This window comes from Sitodiplosis mosellana, unplaced genomic scaffold (genome assembly GCF_009176505.1).
Source record: "Sitodiplosis mosellana isolate CC-2019 unplaced genomic scaffold, AAFC_SMos_1.0 Smas_scaffold_6162, whole genome shotgun sequence".
Lineage (NCBI taxonomy): Eukaryota > Metazoa > Arthropoda > Insecta > Diptera > Cecidomyiidae > Sitodiplosis > Sitodiplosis mosellana.
This window is the reverse complement of record NW_022601403.1, coordinates 908623-918062: the sequence shown is the minus strand read 5'-3', so window position 1 is coordinate 918062 and position 9440 is coordinate 908623. Positions and strand designations below refer to the sequence as shown.

Sequence of the window (9440 nt, the reverse complement as noted above, 5' to 3'; positions counted from 1 at the left end):
AATCGGTAATTACTCACAGAAAAATGGAAGTCAAACATTTAACTTTACGAAGTCAATGACTTCGTAAGGCTAAATTTTTGACTTCCATTTTTCAGTGAGTAGGAGACTTTTCATCGTATAGAAGTGTAAAAACTTACATTCATTTGGGCACATGTAAGAAATACACATTTATTGGTAAGAAGAAAAATGTTACGCCTGAAATATCTGCATGAATTTGATCAGAGAACAAAATTGGCTGGATTTTCAACTGATATTGTTGTAAATAACTGGATTGTTCACTGTTCAATTCGACAAACACTGCCGATTTTACATTGATAGGCCTTGCGAATAGGAAGTTCCATACTAGGGGCATTTCTCACACAAAAAATTTGAGCAAATGTGCAAAAATGTCTATTATTTCTTCTTTTTCATTGAAATTGTAAGAAAATGTACTGAAATGACGATATTGCTTGAATAAAAGTGTTATGGAAGTAGTTTTTAGTGGATCTCAAGGATCGTTCAGAACTGCTCCCGATTCTGGAAGTGGGTTTTGGTGGATCCTCAGGATGAACCAGATCCGGTTTGACAATGCCCTGGCCCATCCTGAAGATCCACTTCCAGAACCGGGAGCAGTACTAAACGATCCTGGGGATCCACCAAAACCCACTTCCAGAACACAAGTTCAGTGTAAATGAACATTTATTTACACGAATTGATAAAAATTGATCGAATCGGACCGAACGGAAGAAATTTTTCAAAATTTATAAGAATTCATTCATTCTTTTCGTGAGAAATGCCCCTAGGTTCCATACGGAAAATATTTTTTTATCATTTTTATTTTATTTAGAATGGCGAAAAGTTTAATTTTTGTATCTATACTTATTTTAGATCGTTCAAACTGGCTCGAAGTTATTGATATTGAATTGTTCTCAATTTTTAAATGGCTATTTATGTGGAGACTTCGATTTAATTTATAATTTTTCCCGCCGTAAATTCAGATGTACGAGCTCGAAATGTATAAAGTGTTATGTAAATTTATGCTAATTTTGCCATTACTCATATCGATTGTACACTGTGATGACCCGCCTACAGTAAGAAAGACCAACAATGGACCTGTTAAAGGCATAGAACAAACAAGCTTCTTCGGCACAAAATATTATTCATTTCGGGGAATTCCATACGCCGAAGCGCCGATCACAGGAGTGGATCCATACATTGGAGTATACGTTGATCGAAGATTCAAGGTAAGGAATGGAAGCGAGAAAATAAATGTCAACATAAAAAGTAATTTTTTTTTCAATCGATCAAACTCATTTCAATCGATTAAAAACGAATTTTCCATTGGAAGCCACCTCAACCACTCGAGCGAAAATGGTATACACCTCTGAAGGTGCAAAACTTCGAAGATGGATGCATCGCATCGTTGATTATCATGCCAAAATCGGGAAGAACAAGCGAAAATTGTCTCTTTCTTAACATTTATGTTCCAGGTGAGCTTTATTACATTTTTAAGTGAAAATTATTATTGATTATTTTCCAGTTAAGTTAAAATTGAGTGTCCGATTTAATGCATCAAACTTGTGTTTCCCTCCTTCAAAAGCCGGAGGTGCAATGAGAAAAACTGTTCTGATATTTATTTATGGTGGTGCTTTTACTGAGGGATCATCACATGACATGATGTATGGACCAGACTTTCTCATCGATGAAGACAATATTGTGGTCACATTCAATTACCGCTTGGGCATTTTTGGCTTCATGAATCTTGGTTTCGGTGAATACACCGGCAACATGGGTTTGAAAGATCAGCAAGTGGCCTTGAAATGGATTTATGAGAATATTGAACATTTCTCGGGCAATAAAGATGAAATTTTGATATTCGGAGAGAGTGCAGGTAGGGGTCGAATTTCGATAAAGTTATAAATTTCTCCATAAAGTGGTGATATATTAACATCATGTATATAATTTGTTTCTAATAGGTGGGGCTTCCGTCAATTATCATATGCTTAATGAAGAGTCACGAAAGTATTTCAACAGAGCATTTGCACAAAGTAGCAGTTCCTTGAATTATTATGCATTACAAAAACAAAATCACTTGGAGAGAATGCAAAATTTCTCGAATATTCAAGACAAACAGCAGTTGGTCGAATATTTGAAGGCGGCAGACAGCGCAGAACTTGCTAAATTACTAAAACAAAACGAATATGGAAAAATTTTAATTGATCTATTATGGGCTCCAACCATCGAAAGTCCTGAAACGAAAGGAGCGTTCATAACAAAAACACCTGAGGAAATTTACAAATCGGATAAGGCACCAGTTATGGATGCTATGTTCAGTTTTACATCTGATGTATTTAAAATAAATGAAGATTAGAATTGCGCACATTGTTCAACTGGAAATATTCTTTCCTTTGCTCTCATTAGGAATTCGTAACTTTCAATCAAGATATACCTACAAGCAGTGAACCGTTTCTTAGTGGAGATTGGAAAGATTCAAAGATGCTGCTGCCATTCCCAGGATTTGATAAAGATACTTATCCAGAGGTAATTCTTATAATTATATTTATTTACTTTATAAAAATTGAACGGAACAAGAGGTATTCATTAGTATCAACTCCTATTCTTACTCTAATCAGGAGTACAAGCATGCGATTGATCTGTTGAAAGACGCCTATTTCAATGACACAACCAATGCTGATGCAATCAAACGTGGAAATATCGGTTTACTCTCAGATTCGAACATCAACTACGGCGTTCTTAAAGCTGTCCGGTATCAAGTGATAGCAAATAACAGAGAAAACCCAAAAAATACGTTTCTAATAAGGTTTGAATGTCAATATGTAATTATAATCATAATCACTCTTTCATTGCTTCTTCTTTAACTGTTTTGCATTAGATTTTCCGTAGAATCTGACGTCAATGTAGTCAAAATCCTGCTTCGCGTGAATATTGATGGAGCAGCTCATGGGGATGATATTTGTTATATATTCCGGTATAGACAATTCAATAACCGCTTTCATCACACTTGTTGTAAAATCAAGTGCACTTAATTTGGTCAATGGTTTTCTCTTTTAAATTTCAGTTGTGGTGTAATGGATGGTTACAAAATGTACGATAATGCATTAAAGGTCAGAGACATTTCCAATATGAATTATAGGGCGATTAAGCGTATGGTCTACATAGTCACTAATTTTGCTCGAACTGGGTGAGTTGTGAACTAACTTTGAATATTGTTTCTTATCAATTTCATTCGTTAATATCTATTTCATTCAATTCTTAGCAATCCATCGGTGAAAGGTGATACCAAATTTAAATCATCGACATCACCAGACGAAATTTTCAGCCAAGAGATCGTAAACGATCGAAAATCCATCTTGGTAACCAACATAATGGACCAACTACACTTCAACACATGGAAGCAGATTGATGACTCCTATCAAAGATTGAAAATTGATGACAACTTGTAACGCCTTTTGTTGTGATGACCACAAAAATGAGGACAACCAAAACAATTTCAACACAAATTTTCTATTGATATTTGGATAAGCTGTCAATCAAAAATCTAGGGGGTAATAAGTATTGACGCATTTGCCGCGTTTGTACAGCGCTCGTCTGTGTTATTGTTGTTGTTTTCATGTTCCTTCCTCTCATTCGTATATACAAATACGCATGAATCTTCTGGTATTCATTTGCCGTATTTACATGCATTTGTTCCCGTTATTACCTCCTAGTCAAATGTACACTTTTCGTTAATGCAAACAGAAAAAATAAAACGAAACATATTCTTCAAATTCATTGTATTTTGACGACTGATTTAAATTGTACGAGTCTCCATATCGCACATTGTATCTCAATGAAGCAGTGGACATGTTGTCACACGCGAAGATATAGCATTTCACTCTATTTAGCGATTCATTAGTTGCCGAAACATCGTCTATGCAGTGCACTCGATATTTAATGTGAAATCCTAATATTCAGTTAGCCGAATGACCTATGGCTACTACGATGAAGTACAACGTTATATCTAACGTGAATTATTACTCATTCCGTTTGATTATAATCTATATAGGGTTTGCTGTGCTTCTATGAAATTCATCCGACATTAAAACCAAATAACCTCGTGCAGCTTGGCGTCATTTTCTCCACTTCCATATGTTTGCAATGATGTTTGAACTTTGACAAGCAAGCTTCTACAATACAAATTAAATGTGAGTGGAGACGCCACAAAAATGACTCCAAAATCGTCGATTAATGATCGAACTACTTTATCACCTCTTTGGATTTTTTTTGGATTTCGGATAAATTCGGGGAATCGGAATGATTCGTCGCGTACGCCTATTGGTGTGTTGCGAGCGGCCCGATTGTCACGCTGTCCTTGGGGCAGTGGAGTTTTGTTTTGGCTGTTTAGAGGAGAGTTTAGAAAGCATGAGCTAGGCGAGGAATCGCTGTACTTGCTTTGTTATAAAATTCGAGAATCTTTTGCAAGAAGTTTTTATTCATTTCGCATGGTTGAAATCGTGTTTGTTGAATATTTCAAATCTAAATCGGGATAGGCGTTCACATTCGCATATGATGTGAGCTGCCGTTTCTGGTGCTCTGCCGCATAAGTCACAGTCTGGATCATCTCTCAGACGTCGCTTGTGATTGTGATAGTTAAGACGGCAGTGACCAGTGAGAATACCTATTGCTTTCTTTAATGTCGCTTTGGGTAGCGTGAGAAGGTATTTCGATATGTCGGATTGTGGGCGCGTGAAAAATAGTTTAGTTTGCCTACAGATGTTTGTTGCTTGCCATATTCGTTGAATTGTTTCCTTTTGCCATGAGTCATTCGACTTCCTGCATTCGGATGTATTCAATGGTAGCATGAATTCCGGATTTGCGATGCTATTATCACCTCTTTTTAAGAAATCAAACACTGTTTTTGAATTCACCACAATGTGACAATTGTTAGTGGCGCCAACTGTATTTCAACTAGTACGATATCATTTTAGGCAAAAGTTACATATCATTATCCCAAGCAAAAAACTGTATTGGATATAGGCAAATTAAAGCAATTGAATCGTTGTCGATTCAAAAATTGTAGAGTCAATAAGTAGCATTATCTAAAATACTTGAGTAATTTAGAATGACATTACGGTACCAGTTCATGTGCTTAAAAAGGAACAAAAATCATTTCTGGAATAATATTAATAATAATATTACTGTTGTAATATATATCATTTTCGTTGTATCATTGTTATTAACTTCTCTCTTTGAATTTATGATATGATGAAGTGTTCTCAAGCGTACGATGAATTTATAAATGGTGTTTTTACACTATTCTTGACAGTTCTAACATTATTGTTGTATTATGTCGTGTGGTTAATTGTATAGGCAAAGGATATAATGTCATATATCATCTCTCAAATAGTACGTGCATTTAGATACAAACATTTGCAAATGCTACGATTGCGTGCGAATGCGAATGGAACCATTCAATATATTTAAATACAAGCATTATACGAATGGTACTGCAAATGAGTGTGCTATTCAAATGAGTAGCATTGCGAATGCACGAATGCAACTAGAACTGAACGAAATTTTAAGACACTTGTCAAAACAGTGCAAATTCAAGTCGTTAAAATGGTAGACAGAAATTTAATGTAAAAATTATATCATACATTTCATTTTTAGGGCCTCGAAAAACTTTTTTCTGAATTAGTGAAATTTTCCAATAATACAATTCCAGTTGATATCAAAATAATTCTGAAAATAAGTGCGTTTGACACAGAGTCATCGCTAATGTTAATTGACCGTGAAATTATCAACAATATTGAAGAATTTGTGAACGAAATTTTAGAAAAACTCAAAAATACTTCGTTTGAAAATACTGTTTTACACTGATTTTGTTATGTTTTTTATTACGAATTAAAACAAGTAATTGTTTTTTTCTTTTTTTATTTATGGTGGAGCGATTCAAGACTTTTGGTATCGACAAAATTAATGAATTATTTGCCAGACAATATTCTTATGCTGTATCTTTCAAATAAAATTTATGTTCGTTTATAAATTCTTCTATATCGCTAATGCTTTTAGAATCAATGGATAACAGAGCAGTTTCGCATTCAAATCCAGCACTTATTATGATTTTTTCTAAATTTGCCGGTAGTTTTTCGCTCAATTTCTTTTCTAATATCTGAAACACACGTGAACTCATTGCTTATAGCGTTTTTAGCGCTCAATCGCTACTGACGTTTGAGTGAACACAAGTATTTGTAGCCATTTGCGAATGTGTTAATACATTCACTATGGAGCGTCGCTTTTCAAACGGGATATATTTGGTTCAATATTTCAAATCAGCGGTCATTCAAAAATGTGCCTGGCTTAGTTCTTTCAAATGTACACGTTGCACTAATTCAAATGGAAAAAAAATGAAACGAAACATTTTTCAGTTCATGGAAAATATTTCTACATGGATGACTGATTTACATTGCATGAGTTGCGCCACATTGTCCATAGTATACCACATAGTATCATCAATCGATTCGATTTCTACAACTGTATTTTTCAGTGATAATTCGTCGCAAAATGAACGACTCAAAAAAGTGTCTGTGTCCAATGTGCTTTTGAAGCTTAAATTCAAAGTACGTCCAAATCGAAGGCTGTGGTGGAACGAAAACTGAATGAATCGATTGAACTTCAAGTGGGAAAAGCCCAAAAAGATACTCAATAAGCTTCAATACGATGTGTACTTAAAATACGAGCCATTTCAAATGTGAACTAAGTGCGAAACTGATGCGATAGATGCCGATACACATTTCCCCCCATAAAGTTTCTATTCGTCGCATCGAAAACACTTAATCAAATAGAGTCGTTTGTTTTTGTCAAAGCGTAGTTAGTCTATAATTCATAATCTCAAGTACTATTTAGAACTTAATCTCAGTGAATATTATTATCACTGCATTGATTACTTGAATATTGTAATACAGTTGATACCAACGTAAGTACTTATCAGCAAACAATTGCAGTTACTTCATCAATCAACAGTTTTATTTGTCACCCGATAGCAAAAACGAATGAAACAATATCTATAACAAACAACGACTTGTAAACAAACAACTTAGATTATATTATTAGACTATTGTTTCTGCCTCAACAAAAACATATTCGTTTTTTGTTATTAACAAAAATCACGCATAAGATGCTTTTTATTTCAATTTTTTTTTTCAATGACAGGAAAAATCCATTTCTTTAAAGTGGTTTGAAAAATGTATTTTTTGCAATTCGCTGAAAAAACTTCTTTCCATTTTCCGAAGGAAACATTTTTTGTCTTTTCTGGAGAAAAATGTTTTTTGGTCTCTTTTCCGTTGAAAATACCCAGAAACATTTGATTCGAAACCGTGTTTACATTGTTTGATTTTGATTTTCATTCGACTATTTTCAAATTGTCAATTTCATTGTTTTTTGTTTACGTTCATTTCGATATCATTCTTTTTCCCTTTTATTACGTTCTTCGTTTGAGTTTAATGGAATTGTTGTTGCCCTCATGGTTTGCAACACATTCAATTGTGAAATGCACGAGCAAATGATAAAGGGTTAATTTTAATTCGGCCATTGGATAGAAACAGCCCACGCAATTCCTTGGTCCTATTCCGAACGGTGCATACGTGCCGGCCACATGAGCTTTTCGATTTTCGTCGCTGTAGCGTTCTGGGTCGAAGACTTTACTATTTGGATAATATTGTGGATCATTTTGTAGGATATACGTTGGCAACCAAACGGCATCACCGGGTTGAATTTTAACCTTTTCACCATTGCCATTCTCAAGTATATACGATCTCGTGGCTCGTCGTTTCAGTAAAGGCGCAATTTCGCACATTCTAAATGCTTCGTTAATCACCATTTCAGTGTATTTCATCGCGATGAGCCCGTCATAGCTAAGCCCATTCCCATCAAGACGACTTTCAATCTCGACCATTTCGTCGTACAATCGCTCCTGAATTTCGGGATGTTCGGCCAGTTTTTGCATTACAAACGTTGTAATCAAATTGTTTTCCGTAATAACACTCTCGTAAAATTCAAAACACTGCGATACCAATTCATCATCATCGTAATCTACAGGGAGGAAAAAACAACAACTCAAGTTTGACTTGACATCAACAAAAAAAGCAAATAACAAATGTCAATCATACTGTTTGTGGTGTTATCGCCGGAGTCACGTAATATTTGAAGCAATTGAATGTAATCGGAGCGTTGAATTTTATTGGCAATTCGATTATCAGCGATGTCGATGCATGATTTTGTGAAAAAATTCTGATCAGCGGTCGTCATGAGCGTTTTGCCAAACAGGTGTTTCATGACGCGTGGAAAGTGCACAATCAAATGATACATAGCACTGCTTGTCGAATCGCTATGCTCTAGAAATGATTTTGCCGATTTGAAAAACCCATAATCGTTACCATTTGATCGAAGTGAATCGGTTTTTAGACCGAATGCAGTCAAACAGAAGCCATCAACCCCGGATCTTGTACTTATGTCCATCATATCAACAACAATTGATTCATTTTTTCCACTCGTTTCCAATTGTTCGGTCAAAAATGTACAAAGATCTTTTTTATTCTCGTTTAACGACGGAATCACCACTTGTTTTAACTTTTGCCCGCTTAACAAAGGCGTCAATAGATTGCGAATGCGTCGCCAATCGTTTGTTTTCAAATTAGTAAGCTCATGACCGAGAACAGTGTCGGTTGATGCATTTATTTCACCGATTCGATTCACAAAACTGCTAAAATCACGAATGGCTATTTGACGAACCAAAGCTGGATCACGGATTAAATACTGAGGGCGTCCACCAATCTCGTGTAAAACAATAAAACGATCATTCGGATATGCGTAGTACAGACGCTTCAGTGTGTTGTGCCACGATTCAATGTTGAATATTTCGCGCCAGTGTGTGCCAAACGGTGGAATTCCGTAATCACATTTGATATTGGTACCCCATAAAGTGCACCATGTTTTGAAAAAATTATAAAACAAATGCCAAATTAACAGCACAACGATTGAAATCAATGCGAACGATTCAAATGTACTCAGTTTGTCCATGGTTTTTGTTTTTGGTTTTTTTTTTATTTCGTTGAAGGCCTTGCAATGTCGTTGTCGTCCGGCCAAATACAACACAAGAAACTGATTGTCGACCAACCAATCGGACTTCTAGTTTGGTGAGCTGTACTATGGCTGCTGATTTTGTTTTTCTGTTTATACATTGCAATCTAGCTACTTGTCGGTGGACAACAGAGATATGATAACACATGTGAAATTTGTAAAATGACAGCAGAAATTGTCAATTGTCCACATTCAGCTATTATTATGAATCGAATATTTGAATTCGGTTTTGAAGCGATAGCAAACGTTGAAAGACGCGACTGTAGTCAATCGAACGTCAGCAGATTCGGTTTTTTCCACACTCGAGCATTTTATGAGTAGTG

The 9440-nt window shown here is 35.4% G+C and overlaps 2 protein-coding genes across 2 annotated transcripts; one reads left to right on the top strand and one right to left on the bottom strand.

The window, feature by feature from the left end:
* Positions 1-6: 6 nt before the first annotated feature.
* Positions 7-3716, top strand: LOC129574321 (esterase B1-like). The gene is made up of 10 exons (XM_055456153.1): positions 7-153; positions 978-1223; positions 1328-1469; positions 1580-1870; positions 1956-2326; positions 2401-2520; positions 2613-2800; positions 2873-2968; positions 3059-3181; positions 3257-3716. The coding sequence occupies exons 2-10, from the start codon at positions 978-980 to the stop codon at positions 3441-3443; spliced, it is 1764 nt and encodes a 587-aa protein (XP_055312128.1). The 5' UTR covers positions 7-153; the 3' UTR covers positions 3444-3716.
* A 3271-nt stretch (positions 3717-6987) lies between these two features.
* On the bottom strand, positions 6988-9216 carry LOC129574370 (cytochrome P450 9e2-like). The gene is made up of 2 exons (XM_055456313.1): positions 8148-9216; positions 6988-8070 (listed from the first exon to the last, which is right to left on the bottom strand). The coding sequence occupies exons 1-2, from the start codon at positions 9055-9057 to the stop codon at positions 7460-7462; spliced, it is 1521 nt and encodes a 506-aa protein (XP_055312288.1). The 5' UTR covers positions 9058-9216; the 3' UTR covers positions 6988-7459.
* Between the last annotated feature and the right edge of the window lie 224 nt (positions 9217-9440).

What these genes read in the sequence shown, in the direction of transcription:
- LOC129574321 (XM_055456153.1), top strand. Translation starts at nt 978, where the DNA reads ATGTACGAGCTCGAAATGTATAAAGTGTTATGTAAATTTATGCTAATT. An exon ending in GATATTCGGAGAGAGTGCAG is followed by an intron (nt 1,871 to 1,955) that starts GTAGGGGTCGAA and finishes TGTTTCTAATAG; the next exon opens with GTGGGGCTTCCGTCAATTAT. An exon ending in TGTTCAGTTTTACATCTGAT is followed by an intron (nt 2,327 to 2,400) that starts GTATTTAAAATA and finishes TGCTCTCATTAG; the next exon opens with GAATTCGTAACTTTCAATCA.
- LOC129574370 (XM_055456313.1), bottom strand. Translation starts at nt 9,057, where the DNA reads ATGGACAAACTGAGTACATTTGAATCGTTCGCATTGATTTCAATCGTT. An exon ending in CGGCGATAACACCACAAACA is followed by an intron (nt 8,071 to 8,147) that starts GTATGATTGACA and finishes TCCTCCCTGTAG; the next exon opens with ATTACGATGATGATGAATTG.